Source organism: Excalfactoria chinensis, chromosome 5 (genome assembly GCF_039878825.1).
Source record: "Excalfactoria chinensis isolate bCotChi1 chromosome 5, bCotChi1.hap2, whole genome shotgun sequence".
In the NCBI taxonomy this organism is placed as follows: Eukaryota; Metazoa; Chordata; class Aves; order Galliformes; family Phasianidae; genus Excalfactoria; species Excalfactoria chinensis.
The window spans coordinates 52,741,191-52,757,837 of record NC_092829.1 but is presented as its reverse complement, the minus strand read 5'-3'; the positions used below and the strand labels follow the sequence as shown (position 1 = coordinate 52,757,837).

At 40.8% G+C, this 16,647-nt stretch overlaps 1 protein-coding gene and 1 long non-coding RNA gene across 2 annotated transcripts in view; one reads left to right on the top strand and one right to left on the bottom strand.

The window, feature by feature from the left end:
• Positions 1-5,033: 5,033 nt before the first annotated feature.
• ELP4 (elongator acetyltransferase complex subunit 4) overlaps positions 5,034-16,647 on the bottom strand; it is a 118,896-nt gene continuing 107,282 nt past the window's right edge. Inside the window, exon 10 of the mRNA XM_072339201.1 lies at positions 5,034-5,522. Coding sequence (XP_072195302.1) covers positions 5,391-5,522 — 132 coding nt within the window. The 3' untranslated portion in view covers positions 5,034-5,390. The remainder of the gene's footprint in view (positions 5,523-16,647) is intronic.
• Positions 10,715-16,647, top strand: part of LOC140253544 (uncharacterized) — a 15,318-nt gene continuing 9,385 nt past the window's right edge. Inside the window, exon 1 of the long non-coding RNA XR_011903885.1 lies at positions 10,715-10,782. This is a non-coding gene — a long non-coding RNA (uncharacterized lncRNA). The remainder of the gene's footprint in view (positions 10,783-16,647) is intronic.

Sequence of the window (16,647 nt, the reverse complement as noted above, 5' to 3'; positions counted from 1 at the left end):
ACACCTTATACTTTATTTATAAGCCCCTCCTAAGGCATTTCACAAATTATAGTCACACAAGAATTGATGTGTGAGCGCCGTCTTAATAACACCGTATTTTGTATTTCAAATATTGTGTTCCAGATACAATATTTACATCACAAGTGAAAAGGCTGTTAACCTACCCGTTATTGTTCCGAGCAGACAGATGATGAGCCGCAGTGCTCACAGACACGCGTGCAGTGGTGCCTGTGGTAGTGCTGCCTTGCGCCACGCTGATCTGGTTTGGTTTTGGGAGGTAAGCAGCGGAGTCAGACCGTAATGCCTGGCAGAGAGTGGAAAGGGGGCTGCACCCCTTTTTTCCTCTTTATCTGGGTCTCTCTTCATAAAAATATACAAATGCTGGTTTATTTTGGGCAGCCTAATTTGGGGTTGATCTTTTGGGAAGAGACTGCCATTGCAGAGATGAGCCTGGGACTGGTAGCACACAGAACCCTGCCTCAGGGTTTTCAACCATCAGTAGTCCTATTTTTTTGGACAGGAACCATGTCAGGGCCTTCCCTCCTCGCTCTGCATGCAGCCCAGTTCCCTCGGCCAGGCTCCAGCCACCCCAGAGGCTGGAGGAGCGGGCAGCTGTACGCAGGCCTCCAGCAGAGGCTGCCTTGCCTCCAGGCACCTGACAGCCCTCACGTACACTGCAGCGTCGTGCTGTGAGGGCTGCGGGCTGTGGTTCCCCTCCCCGGGGATGACGAGCTCTTCCAGCTGCACCCGCAGAGGTGGGAGATGCACAGATAACCTCCGCCGTGTCAGTCCCGTGCCGATGGATTCTGAGGCGTTTATGAGCAGTTATTCAGTAGAAATTACATATAGGGTGCCAGGATTTACATGGAACTGTTTTTACCCCTAATGTTTCTCTGCAAATTTGGCTTCATATCCAGACTCACATCCTGTAGTCAGCAGCTCTGTGATTCGTGTTCTGCAGGGGAGGGCTTATTTATTTTTAAAACTCCCTCTGCCAGACTGGATTAAATAAAAGATCAGTCATTTAAGTTTTATAATTTTTTTTTTTGCTTTTAAAGAAGCAAGTTGTCCACTTGGATTTCTCTGAATTCAAGTCAATATCATCCCTTCGCAGATGAGGCATTCAGACCCCAGCATCTCTCTTTAAAGCAGGATACTGCTGGGCCCCAGGGCTTTCTGGTCCATGATTCAGCTGCTCCATGTGAGTTGGTGTTCACCTGTTTGGACAAGGGTAGATTGAAAACTCCGCAGGGCCAGGTCTGCAGAGTGGGATTGCTCCTACATATATTTTCCTGCTGTATTTCCCTGCTGTGCTTTCCACCATGCACTAATTGTGCCTTCCAACGACGCTACTTGTTCTTTACCCCCTTTCCCAGTGTCTGACTGTGCTGAAGTCTTCTCGGATGCCTTGATGCTGCCATATTTGAGGCTCTGTACTGGTGACCCTTTGTGAGCTGTCTGGAGGGGGTTAGGGAAGGCTCTGTGTCCCACACAACAGCTTTGATTCTTCTCTGTTTAAAGCTAAACCAGGCCTCATTTCTGTTCTTCAGAACATGAAATTCATGTCAGAGCTTTCCTTGCTGTGCTCTGCTCCAATCTGAGTCCAAAAACATTAGCTAAATCTGTACTGAAATTTGCTTGCTTAAAGACTTGGAATACCTGATGCCTTCTTTCAGTGCTGAGACAATTCAGAGTGCACAAAATCAAACTCTGCCACTTTATTTTATTTTATTTCTGAGCCTAATCCTACCAGTGAGCTCCTCATCTAAAATAAAAAACGTCAATCAACGTCATGGGGACAGAATGTGTTTCCATCACATATTAAAGGCACAGGAGTCTTTTTTTCCCATTCTTTATGTGCTCCGTGCAGTGATTTTTCTCCATCACAGGCGAAGGAAGAACATTTTACTAGATTGATAGATGATCCTGGAGAAATATATATATATATATATGTGTGTGTGTGTGTGTGTGTGTGTGTGTGTAATATGTGTAAGACAGATGAATGTTTAAAGGGATGCACTACAACCTTGTGGTTTCAGGAAGGCTTGATTACAGCTCACTTTCCAGTGCTGGCATAGTACAGGATTCTTGTAAGTAGATGTGCACTTCTCCAGAAGCATTTGGAACAGCATCACTACTTTATATTAGATTTAAAGCTGAATCTGGTGTTGTGCTACCATATGTCTCAAGTTTGAAGTAGCTGAATGCCCATTTACAGATTGCTGTATATATACACTGTTACAGATAATTGAATTCAGCTGCATCCTTGAAATTGCTTTTGTAATTTCTTTACAAGTGTAGTAAAAGAGTTAATCTGTCATAACGTTCTTCTTGTGTTTCAAATACTTATGCTTTGAAAACCTCAACACAACAGAAATGATACAACGGATTTTTATCAGACACTTCAGAAGACACTTTAACTTTCTTGATTGCATCCTGACTGCGTGTCACAATTACGTACAGCTCAGGCAATAACTGCAGTGGGAATGTTGTCACTGTGGCAGAATCCTTCTGTCCCCCTTGAGTTTGGTGGTTTCGGTTTGTAACCTGTCAAAATGAGGGAAGTTCTGTCTGAAAATTCCATCAAGCAAAAAAAGCCTTGCACCACCACCCCTGCGGAAAGAACCCCTCAAACACTGCAGGGACTGTGTTCATTCTGCATACTGCTGCCATCCAGCACATGGCTGCGACGATGCGGGATGCAGCTGGTAGCACACAGTGACAGCCTGCCAACAGAGCCCAACCATAGCCTGTCTTCCATTACCCGAGCTGCACTCCTTAGTTCCATTTTGTCTTCAAGCCAAGAGAAGAAAGAGTTGGAGGATTCTTTGATGTACAGGAGCTTGACGTTCGAAGGGTGGCTATGGGAGATCTGATGGAAATAGCCACCCCTGCCTCCTGAGTCCAAAGGGAGCTGGGGCTCCTTTGGTGCAGAATGACACCTGCGCCTGCATGACATCACTGCATCCTCCATTTACGGATAAGCCGAGTCACTGTCACATGTTGTTGTAACTGATACAGTATTTTGGAAGGAAAGATGGATTTTGCTACATGTTTTTGCCTTAGGTAAACAACACGGTGCATCTGTATAAAGTGACGCTTATTTCACAAAGCATGTCTAGTGGATCAGAAAGAAGATTAATCCAGATTTGCAGGAGGAGTTCCTTTTATTACTAAAATAATTGTTAGAGTGTTAAGCTATGGGAGCTTCTGCAATTCATGTCTTACACATACATGGGAGTCACACATGTATGTGTGATACACGCACTGCTCTCTAACAACCCTCAGTTCATACGGTAACTAGAAACGGTCTGTGACTTCCATGATGTTTTCCCTCCTGTGTGTTAGGTCAGTGACCTATTTCAGTACGTTGGCAGCAATTCCTGCGTTCCGTGACTTTGTGTTTCACAAAGAAACACTGTGTTTTGTGTTATTTACATTAAAAAGACGAAATATGTAAAACTTGGCCTTTGTTAAAAATCACTCCATCCCAAGCATTTGAATCGCTTCATGCTTTCAAAAGGCACAATTAAGTATCTAATGAGAACTTCCATTCAAGGTAACACATAATACAAAAAGGGGGGGAAAAAAATGTTTGAGACATCAAGGATAATATTTTAAATATATTGGCATAGGAAAGCAGATGTCTTCTTGCTTTATTAAACTGACAGTTCAGTTCTGAAACTTTATTTTGAAAAGATTTAAAAAAAAATAATTTGTGTCTTTAGAAATAAAAAAAAATACAGCAGGCATATCTAAAAAATATAGAAGAGAAAACCTGATTGTTACTACTAATGAAATAGCTGATGACAAAATAGTAGTCTTTTTGATTTTGATCACAAAAAATAAACTGGTAGTGACAGGATATGATGGATAGATTTGACATCCTGGCAAATCACTGTCATTGATTCAATTATTCTAATTCAGAATAAAAGCTGTATACAGTATGTGTTTATGCTACAGTGGAGTTTTTTAAGTGATTGACATTCATCATATTAGTTAGACAGTTTTAAAAGCCGTGTCTTTGTTTTACACGGCGTTGTCAAGAAAGAAAAAAAAAAAAAGTAGAACCTGGACTGCATAAGAAAAATGCAAGGCACTTAACCAACTCTTGGTTCCCAATCCATCAAAATAAGTTAGCATTACTGCATCATATTAACACGTTTTCCGAAGAGTCAATTTCACTCCAGCCATGTAATATACTATTAGAAAGACGAAAATCTGCAGCTGTAATGCAATCTTACAGTTGGGTGGCTTGCAAGTTCGGTGGAGAAGAATATATTACCTTTCAAAATGGAAGGCAGCCTCAGAAGAAACAATGCAAACTACTTTAATTTACAGGTCAGCATTGCTCTGCCGCTCTTTTGTTTGATGGTACGTACACAGAGATGCATACAAAACAGCTGCAAGTTCACAAGCAGTACATATACGATGGCAAAGGAGCCCAAATTACTTCTGTGCTCTGCCCTGCTTTAGACCAGCATGTTGTGATACTCTTCCCCAAGCTCAAATGCACTCTTCTGGTATTCCGGCATTAATGTAGCTGTCGGCTTGAATTTCAATCTTGAAGTATGTCTGTTGACATAATTTCATAGTGCTGACTTCAATTGTTCAGGATTACTGTTCTGAACTACATAAGGAAATCAATTCTTTTTTTTTTCTTTTTTCTTTTTCTTTTTTTTTCCCTACATTTAGTAAATTCCATTCAAGTGCATTTTAATACATGTATTAACCCAAAAGGCAAAACTAATTATCTATAATATATTCCTATAAAAAAAATCCAACCATTCTCAATTACCGGCAGATCAGAATAAAACTTAAATTTACTACTACATATTACATAAAGCACCTGAAGTATTGCCTGAAATTTCCTAATAGTATTTCAGATACAAAAAAGAATGGTTTTTAATGTGCAGTTAGACCTTGGAATAACATGTGATAACAAATTGCTTACGTTCACTCATTTACCCCAAGAAACAGTCCACCATAACTCATTAGCCACACAAAATATTAACGGCACACAGATACAAATTCCATTATGAAAAAAATCCTTTATTTTTATTGTTAAAAAAATAAGAAATGAAGGAGCAACATTCGTTTTCATATTTGAAGGGAAGGATAAAAACACTGTACATCTCCAGTAGAGCAGAACAATGGCAGGAACCAACATAACAGAAGCTTTAACCAAAAGCAAAATCCAATCAAGCCCCAAATTAGTACAAAGAAACCAGGACAAAAAATAATATATATAAAAAAATAAGGCACCATATGATAACGTGTATTTTTAAAGACTGCCGGGTCAAATCATTAAGAAAAATATTTATATAAGTCATTAACACTCATAATTAGAGTGTCATACAAATCTGAGTGGAACTGCTAAGTAGAAATCACTAGAAGTCCAGGTGCTTCTTGCCGATGGCCATAGCACCACATCCTGAGCTCAGCAGTTTGGCGGATTCTGCCAGATCCTGTTTGCTTGAGCGGCTCACTGTGTCTGACAAGTCTGGAGGCAAATGCAGGCGCTGTGGCAGGAGGTTTTCAGGAGGGAGAGAAGAAAGAGAGAGGGAAAACAGGGAGGGGAAAAAAAACAAAAGTAATTGCAGCAGAATTCATTTTCCATAGCATATTTCAAAATGCACTTTTTCCTCATTCTTTGATGTTCACACACACAAAAATGTATCCTATCCACGCATGCTTTTAGGATGACCTGGAAATAGCTTTGTACATTTTCATGTTGTGGGCTTGCAGTGGGTTCTGTGAATCAGAATACATGTTATTTTTTTTTCTGAGGAATATTTTCTAAACACAATCCACATTTGCTTGAGGTATCTAACCACATCTCCACAGTTTTCCCTGGAAAACAAACACTGCAGCATATGCTTTCATTTCCGTGTCGTGACAAATATAGACATAGCTTTACTTCACACACTTGGGCATGCTTTGTGGCAGAGTTTGAAAATAAATGATGCAATGGACAGAAGATACAGAGGGATCACCCCGACTGCAACACCGCTCTGCTAAGTGCTTCATCCTCATGTTGTGCTGACAGCATTCAGTGAAAACTACCAGTGACAGTAGCTGCATTTCCATAGGGCAATCATACATGCTAAACAAGCTCTGCTGTCCCTTCTGAGCTGCAGGAACATGGCATCCATTTTGCTGGTGAGGAAACTGAGGCACAGGTTACGATTGTCCACAATCACACAGCTCCTGCACAACAGCCCTTATGGATCAGCTGTGACAAAAATACTCCCACTCTCTCCCTGAGGATTCCTTTATGCTGGAGATAAATAACAGTACGATTTAGCTGTGGTAACATAAGGTGAAAATTAATGGAATATGGAGGCTTTTGTTTGTGAATTACTGGATGGCTTTTGGACAGTGTGGTGCTGAATGCCAGCAGCTGAGGCTGCTGAGCATCTTCCACACTGTGCAATAATTTATGACACCGGTATCATGGAAGCAGTGTATTTCTTGAAAGATTTAGCAGGCAGAGCCTGAACTGTACAGCTTTCTGAAGGGAGCAGGGCAACAGTAATGGCTGCAATGCTCTGCTAGGCTGCGCAGAGCATTCTTATGCTCAACTTCTGCTGTATTTTTGCTTTTGTCAGAACACAGAAACATACACAGCTGCCCTTAATTTGATACTTTTGCTACTTTTCTCATAGGAAGAAAGGATTTCGACGTATCTACAGGTAAGCCTCAATATCAGGGCTCTTACCCATCACCCTGTTAACTCAGGCTGGCAGGGTACCCTGTACCTGCAGGTCCCACTTGTTCCTAATCTTAGGTACAGACATGGACAGTGACTGTGCTCCACCATGTCCCATTTCTCCATCACTGTTAAGTCCTGTTATGCTGTTCAGGAGCTGAAAAGCTGGTCATGAGGAAAAATAACCCACACCTCTGACATATTTACAACCTCTTACTCCATGCTCTGTACATTAAAGCATATTACAAGCAGAAGACGAAGAGTGAAGAACATTTCTAAATTTGCAAAGACTCAGATGGGAAAAGTCAAAATGAAGACTGCTCAGGTTGGGTGAATTAAGATTTTACAGCTGAATGTGATATGATACAGCATTTAGTTATATCAACGTATACTCTTTTCCTCCCATCTAATTTAGTGAGGAGGATGCACGCTGCTCACTTAGGGACCAGCTATTCAGAATTTTGTTTTGGTGGACAAGAAGTAGGAGCAAAGAAACACTTTCTTCATTATGGCAACATTCTTTCCACAGGCCTTGCACTCTCTACAGGCCCAACTGTCAGGAACTGCACCTAATGGCCACACCTCCAGCAGCATGCCTCACTGCATATGCCATGTTTGCCCTCAGATCAGGTGTATTCTGACCAATATACAGCACCAGGTTCCTCTGAAAGCAATTGACTACTGTCCTGCCACTACGATCTGAAACTCAGCACACAAATGCTACATCTGAACAAAGCCTCAGTAGGCACCTCAGGATGCAATTCCTTATGTTTTCCGTGTGCAGTTTCAAAATATATTAATCCAAATAAATGTTTTAACACCGTAAAAAAGAAAACTACAAGCATCTGAATGCAGACAATCTGGAAATGCATCACATGGCATTACAGAGGCATCTGAGGGATGAGCAGCAGCCCTGTAGTTTTGGCAGCACTGCAGGACCTGTGCTCACACAGTAAGTGAGAGCTTGAATAGGCTGTGATCCTTTCTGATCACCAGCATTACAGTGTGGGCAGACACTGTCACAGATATTTGCTGACCACAGAGAGACAGCCTCATTTAAAGTCCCAGTTTTGGACAAAGTGTTTCCTGGTGGACGGACTTCTCTGTTATTTCGGAGGCTCCCTTCCAGTCTCTCTCATTGCTATGACTGGCTTTGCTCACTGAGGCAGACCCAGCTGTCAGTGTCCAGGCCTCTGACCCTGTAGCTGGTTTTCATGAGAAAGCATCCCTCCCCCAACTACCTGCACTCCAGCCACTTTCAGCTTTCTGCTCCCAGCCCCTCCATTCACATTTCAGAGAATCACAGAATCATTAAGGTTGGAAACGACCACTGTCAACCCACCCATTTCTACCAGTCCTGCCTTTCTCCCACTCCCTTCTGCCTGTATTTCACTCCCTGTTCACATTCCTGAAGCCGTGGTCCCAGGCCACCTGCCCTTGCCTCAGCCTCTCCACCTTGTCCTCCTCCGGGACTGTGTCTGCAGTCCTGAGCATGCAGCATGACACCATGAGCTCCGTGTTTGAGATGTAGTGGTGACCGGCACACGGGCATGATGCACTGCTGCTTCCCGCTGCTCCCAGGGCAGGTCAGGAGGGCTTTGAGGTAATAGGCACAATTACACAGAACACAGCTAAGCACACAGCTTCGGGGCATGCCTTACGAAAGGAAAACAGCTCAGACAAACCTTATTGCATACTTTGCCTTACTTTGCCTCTGCTCCTCCCTCCCGGCCTGAAGAAAACTTCTAATGACTTCATTTGTTCTCAGTGTGGAAAAAAAGAAAAGTCGAAGAGGAAGATAAGATGTAAAGTGTCAGGCCAGAGGGGACACTGGGCAATCCTTTAGTCCTAGTGAAATCTCCTATTGCACCTCTGCAGTAGAAACAATAATTGGTTCACCGAATTACCTTTCTTTTATTTGTGGAAATATATGTCTGTGAGAGGTACAGATTACTTTTATACTAAATATACTAAAAAACTCTGAAGTAACTGAAGTGCAAGATATTAAAGAAACAGCAACAGTTCATTAATTGAGGACAACTGAAGTCAAATATTCTTGGAAATTCTTGAAGTGGTTAAAAGTATAAGAATATTTAGTAATAATATAGTAACCAAATATTGACAAAGATTAAACACCGAGTAATTCTTCTTCATATCTTTCCACAACCATTATTGTATTAGAAGTGTATATAGCAGAAAAATAAAATGATAATGCAATAAGGATAAAATGAGTGATGCCATCTCATTGAGTCTGATCAGAAAAAGAGGTGGGAGATCTTGAGATAATCTAAAGCAACTAACCTTGTGATTCTGCTAACGCTGACATGAAGATTTTAACAACTGAGCCCAAACTTCTGAAATTGCAACTTTAAACAAATAGATCTTCATAATTCTATTTGGATATCTGACCAAAAAATTGCTTATTAGTCTACTATGGCTACAGTCCTGCCTTGGGGCAGGGAGATGGGTTAATGACCTCTCTAGATCCCTTCCAGTTCCATTTGCTGCAACTCTGTGAAGACTGAAGTCACCAAAGCCTAAGGGATTTGGTTCAGGGGAAAGAGAAGGGTGGGGAGAAGAATTTTAGGAATGCTGGGAAAATGAAAGATGCAGGATTCTAGTCAAGGAGCTTTATATCCTACCCACTTTTCTTGAAGCAGAACTCTGGCCGTTCCGTAAAGCCCCCGCAAGAGAAAACAAGCATGCTCAGAGGTACAGCGGTTCATCTGTTATTGTTTCCTTTCATCCCTATGATGCCCATAGTGTGCCCTCACGTGTTATGCTTTCTTTTAATATCTTTTTTTACTGCCTCACTTATATCAGTCAGTATTTACTTCAACCACCACGGTACCTAGGAAAAGACTTGGCATTTTTGTAGGTGACATGAAAAAGATGGGGTTTAAGGAGTGAGCTGCAGGAGGTTAGTAATGCAGCTTTATAAAACCTCCTCCTTGGAAGAACGGAGTTTCTTACTTGAGAATAATTAAATCGTCGAGTGATCGTCACAGTCACCTGTCTAGACAAAGAATAAGACACCATGGGCAGGCTGGGGAGAAGGACATTCTACCTGGAAATGCAAACCAGGAATGCATACTTTAAGGAACAAAGGAGCCCGTGGAGGATGCACAGCCCCGTGCTGCTCTGCTACCAATACTGAGCATGTTGCCTGCACTAGCCTCACAAGACTTTGTGTTTCCTGCCTTCCTCACGGGTCACTGCCCAGCATGGGAACCAGCTGTTCTTGTTGGCAAAAACAAATTGCTGTCTTGAGGTTAAATACAGAAGATGTGCAGGTATGAAACTAAATCTCTTCTAGAAAGAAGAGTTTGTTCAAATGCTTGACATGGAGGTTGCTTTATGTTTTGGCTTCTTCCTTTGCCAAGTTCCAAATCCAGAGTCACCGGAAATGTGTATCATGGTGAAATGATTTGTATTTTAATATTATGTGCAGCCTAATGGGGTGACATATCACCAGTGTTGACATATGTTCAATAACAACATTACAATATCACTATGAAAAGACACAAAACTCTTACTAAGGCTACAAATTCTAAAAATACATCTGAGTTGATGTAAGTTCATTTCTCAGTGGCAAAGCAGAAAGCCCTTCATTGCTGGGGAAGATACAAACTCTCACTGTAAGTCAGCCCAGCCCGGTCTAGGCCTGGGTGAAAAAGAAGTCACAGTGTAGTCCTGGACTGAGGCTACTGCTCGTGTCTCACAATCCATGTGCACTTTTATCCTGTGGCAAGGATGGTACCAAACTATCATCCCATAACTGCAGTTAGGCCTTAGGCAAACTGTATTAAAACCCCTGTATAGGAAACTGCTAATCACAGCCTGAACCTCTGATTAACCATCTGAAGCAAGTGTCAGGTCAGCTGTGGGAGCACAGGTGAAGGTAGTTCAGCTGTGCTCCTGGAAGGGGTGAAGCTTGACTCCACCTCTACTAGATCCCATTTAAGGGCTGACCACCACTAAAGCAGTTTCTCTTTCTGGAGATTGTGCCTTTGTGGATTTTGGGTGTCAAGCTTCAGCATTTTCCATCTGGACTGAAGGCCTCAGAGTTGGTGAGTTTTTTCCTATAGACAATTTCTAGTTATCTTTTTATTACTATCCTTGTACTATTCCAACTGTACTATTTTTGCAGTTTTCCATTTGTACACTAGTTTATTAAGAATCTTAGACTACATTTTTTTCTCAGTATTTTAATGAGGCAAACTAGCAGGTAGCTGTGTTGCTGTTTAGTGGACAAGACCCCATCTTGTTTAGTGATACTAATATATATTACATTGTCGTTTAAACGTCACCATTATGTAAGTATTTTCTAAATTGATTTTTAGAGATAAATTAGTCTTTAAAAGAGCGTTCTAAACTTTTCTGCTTTTCAAGTAACTGTGATTGACTTATAACTGATCATGACAATACCTACCCATGTTAAAATAAGCACACCTACAATATGCATTTCTCATTTCCTTTTTTAAGTTGAAGCATGATTGGAACTGTCAAAATTAATTATTGTTGACATTAGGTGATGAGAGAAAGCTTCCAGTAAGAATAGCTGATAAATAGGCTTGTACTTGCATATCCCTGTCTGCTTGCTAAAGGACACATTGTTAATATGAAAATAGTTTTTATATATAGCTAATAGCTTTTAATATATCCCAGCACAATTATAAAAGTCTTACTTCCCATCACTTATAGAACATAAAATAAAACAAGAGTAATTCTGATTTCCAGCTTATTTTCAAGGCAGTGATGTTCTGCCTTGATGTTCTGTAGGTTTCCAATACTTTAAAAAGTATTTAAATAGACTTAAAAGTATCTTGTTAAAATTAAGAACAATGAAACCGCTTCCTCTTGTGACGGATTTTGTAAAAGCCATTTTACACTTCAGAATGCTGTATCTCATTCAGTATGTGCCTCTTCAGCGCAGCCTTTCAGTGTATGCACTGTACAGACATATAAGCTGTGCTGACTTGCTGGGATATGCTGCATGGCACTGCTTCTGTTTTCCAACTAGAGGACTATGTGTCCCATGTCTAAAGTTAAAACTTGATTTCTTTAAAGTAAAAGTGTCTTGGAGATCATTTGTACCAAGAAAATACTGTGCTGTAGATGTTTGTGTAAAGTGAATCCTTAGGGGATTCCAGATGCTGAGGAACTTCTGTTAATGCATGAGCAGGCACTGCTGGGTTTTTTTACACATGCAGCATTTGTCAATACTTTACAACAACACCGCAACCATCAGCTGTTTGAACAGACTCTGTCATTCCAAAGAAAGACTCCAAGATGTGCTGAAGATGATTTGCTACATGTGAAGGAATCGAAGGGAAAGATAAAAATATTACAAGATTTGTGTTCTGTGATGCTTGAGAATGCTAAGCCTCAGTTTAGCAATGGTGCACTTTAAATCGTGCTTACAAGGGACAGACGCATTTTATGTTACAATTGCAGTCTTTGCATGGTGAAGAAGTTCCCCATAGCATAAGGGGGCCTGGAAGAGTTACTGATGGCTATAGGCAGTCCAGGTACTATAGATGTTTGGCTAATTGTCTGATCCCAGACTCAGAGAAATAAAATCAGAATTACATACTTAGCACACTATCATAATACTTATTTACCACGCTCTTTTCAAGCGCATATTGAAAGACTGTCTTTGTCATGAAGAATTTACTGTCTTTATATATAAAGTAGATAGAAAGGAAGAAGTAAAAGCTAAAATATACAGGCAGAATGAAAAACATCATGATATATAAATATTGTGTTAATGCCAAAGCGTTTTTCATCGTCTAAGTGGGAAAGATATCAGAATATATATCCTGCATAGAAAGCCAAGTGTAGAAGAACAGGCAGAGGGGAAGAAATGAAGTGACAACAGGCCGATGGAGTGAGCAAAGGGGAAGATAAGCAAGCGTTGTTTAGACCTGTTGTAGCTGTGATTGAAATATATTGTCTAAAAGCTGAGGAGAAACACAGTTCTAAATTCAAATAGTCTGATAAAATGTATGTAAAGCAAGCAGACTAACACATCCTCAGATCTGTTCTTTTTGCTCAACCTCTCCTCCTGAGCTAATCTAAGTGGGACTGTAATGCAAGTCTAATTCTTGGGCTGTTAGGATAGTCTGGATGGATGCTAATATTCATGTCACATTCTCTTCCCTGATGGATTCATTCAACCTCATTGCAGCTGTCAACAAGTTAGCTGTCCAGCCTAACCTATATTATATACTTACTATGAGATGAATCATTCCTGCAAGTGCTTGCCCATCTCTGTTCCTTGTGCAGGAAAGCTGGGTGACTAAACCAAGTTCTTAGCTTGAAGAGTAAGTAGTTAAGGAGAGGAATTCAGTCCTGTGACTACATGAAACCTCTCACTGAGACTGTGACTCCACTTCTCTTTCTTTGAATGACATTGCAACATGCCATGAAGTACGGATTTCCTATCACACCACAGATGGCTCACTGGATGTGTTCCAGAGCTGCTGGCAAAGCCTGCGCTGCTCTACGAGAACTTGGGTCTCTCTGCTGTAATGCTTGAGAAGTGTTCAAGCTTCCCAACCAAGACTCTGTGTATGCAAACAAAAGCTGTGTGACTGAAGAGAGGGGAGAAATAGCATTCAGAAATGGAAGCATCTGTTCTGTGGAAGCTCAACATATTGCTGTGTCATTGTCAGCCTCTAAAATTTCAGCCTTGTTGGAGAAGTAACCAAATATTTGAGTCCTCACCCAAAGCTATCTGTTAAAAGTTGCTCCTATCTACCAAGCTTCTGTCTGTTCAAAAATTCTGCTGTGTTTTAGAAAACTCATTAATACATCAATTTAAAGATTATCCTTTCATCTGAGGGTGTGGAACAATATGAATTAACTGATAACAAGTGCTTTGTCTCTTGGTAAAATATCCCAGATTTCAACGCACAGCAGAGGGATAGGGGCTGTGCTCTGAGACATGTAACTTGCCCCAGCAAGTCTACATTACAAATGAATCTCAATGCCCAAGTTACCAGCTCAGAAAGGAATGATAACAGAACTGCAAATGGACTCTGAACTGAAATTACTGGACAATACGCATCATCTAGAAGCTTCCATCTGATTTTTAGTATTTAGTCTCCACAGATCCTATGAAATCCAGCATTTAATGAAGTGCTTTCCTAAGGAGAGCAGTAGGTGGGAGCTGCTTGGAGGCTCTGGAGCACATTCAGAGCACATTGACAATGCTCATGTTCTACCCTGAAAATACATCAGTTTCTGAAGCTCTGTGTGGAACACAAACAGAATGTGCAACCATACCTGCACATGCACACTTTGCTTCTGACTGTCTATTTGTTACTGGTAATGGCACAGTGGCCAAGGTGTCTGCCTACAAAATCTCTCCAACATAAGCAGTACTGGTACTGCTCACGCTCAGACAGCGTGAGCATAGAGTTTTACGTTACACTACACAATGTAAAACACACAAGCTATGAAAGGCTCTGTTTCAAAGAGAGCAGTGCCACAGGTTTGGCAAGTTTCTGCTTAGGAAGAAGTGTGCAGGGGGGGTGGTAAACGAGAATGCTAGCTGGGGGTCATTGCTGCTTTATACTGCGAGTAGCCCAGCACTCGGCAGTCAATCTACTTTTTTTAGGTCAGCTGGAATTAGAAAATTTCCATTGCTAGGCAGCACAGCACATCTGCAAAGCATTTCTAGGCTCTCTGAAGTGAGGCACGCGCTGCCCAGAGGAAGATTCATCACAGGCAGCCAGCCAGAGCCCGCATCCTCCCTGAGCGGGCAGTGCTTTGGGAACAGGGGATCGCCCTAACTCCGTGCACAAACATATTACACGGCCAGAATACAGCAATTAGCACATTTGTAAAGCTTCAGGGATAGGAACAATTTAATAGCTTTTTGAAGCAGACTAATTTTCTAGAGCTTTTAATCTTTTTATTTTATTTTTCTTTTCGTGCGTAGACAAGTTCTGTGCTACAGGTATTTTCTCAGTCAGCCCGGCAGGAATAGCATGTGAAGAAAAACAGAGATTATTTAAATCTCTTTAAAACAGTGCTAGAGATTTAAAGGAAGAAAAAAAAGGCGTGATGTAAGTGAAAACTTATTGCTAATCCCTGCTTTACAAGTACATGTTACTTACGCAGATAAATGTATTGCTGTTTCATGAAACGCTCTGCACTTAGAAGCCTGAGCTACCCAGTTTGTTTATGTTTGCAGCTTTTCACAAGCTGGAAACTTCAGCTGTGCGACAGTAAATTCAGCTGTCAGATGCTCCACAGCAAAGCGAAAACCAGGCCAGTAGAAAGAAAGGCAAATCTGCTATCATTGTCTGCTTGCACTAAAAACTGGCAGTGATACCGGAAGGGTGCTCAATTCCTGTAACTCCAAGGTGAGGCGGAAGAAACTGCAGCAATCATATTGTGTTATCTCCTATTTTCACTACTAATTTGTCATGAGTTACCAGGGCTTCAGTTTAAAACCCAAGTTAACGAAGTCCTTTAATAATGTTTCTACTAAATAACCTTAGACTTCAAAAGCCACTGAAGTGTAATTTAATATCTGCAGTGTAGGATCAACCTGCTTTGATATGAAAACATCCTTTGGCATATTTTCATTCAGTGATTGATACTGTTTATAGAAAACCCATGAAAACTGCACTGGTGATCCAGTAGTCACATTGACTACCCTTTGGCAGACTGACCCATTAGGGGAAGTTTTAGCCCAGGATAAGAAGCGGCTGGTGTAGGTTAAAAGACAGGTCACACTAATTGCTTGTGAAATGACTCTCTATACGGGACTGTAGGATCCAGTGTAAAAACAAGTGTATTAAATGTGAATGATAGAAATTTGTATCTCGTTAAATGCCAGCCTCCTGAAAGTAAAGGAGCTTAAAACAAACACTACAATTTATCTGGAAGTTGGGGGTAGGACTGAACTTCTGAGCAGATTTCTGCATCAATGATGTGTTTTGTACAGAAACTATATGTCAAATTATAGTCATTTGCTTTCAGATGTGCCTAGTGGTTACTCAGTTTTGCACTTTTCATGTGTCAGTATTTTTTTTCCCGTTTTACTTCTTTATTCCCTACTACAAGTAAGACTCTTTAGAGCAATAAGATCTTTAAAATCCCCTTAGTGTTTAGAAATGTCAACAATGCAGTCGACTATACTTGATGAATAGGCCAGACAGAAAACCTGCCTCAAGTTTTCATCTTGAGAGAAGTAAGGTGCTTTGAAGAGCACTTGATTTGAGATTTAGAAGCCTGCTGCTATTCAGCCAGGCACTCTCGAGAGCTGTTAAGTTCTGACCCATAGCAGGAAAATAGGCTGGAGGGAGGGGAGAGAAACTAGTAAGGAATACGTTTTGTACTCCATGCATAACTGTTCCTCCTACATAACATTTAAACATTCCTTCCTGTAAATAAATAAATAAACAACCAGGAGACCAGGCATCCTTATCAGACTCTCTAATTGGAATATTTTGAATGTAGCTAAAACTTGCCAGGGGGAACAAACACAGTGCTGGAAAAAGATGAGGATCTAAAGGGAAAAAAATATATCTAAATATCTAAATTTCCATTTGAACGGACGGCACTGACATATTAAAGCTTCATATTTTTGACAAGAGACATAGAAAACAAAGAGGTTTTCACTTCAAAATATGCAGTAGAAGAAGATGAAATGGTTTGGTTTGCTGTAATTATAAAAAATATTTTTTTTCATCCTTTGCTATCGTTTCCACAGTCTATGTCTAATCTCAAAACCAGACTACAATGAGCTCAGTCAACATCAAAAAGCGATCAATTTAAAATATCTGCACACCAGTAATAACAGCGATGATAAGATGAAAAGACAGCATGCTAAACTGCAAGTTAATCCTTTTATATGAATGTCTGTTCTTAAACTAGTTTATTGTGCATGTACATGTGTTCTCTCACTCAACAGTACT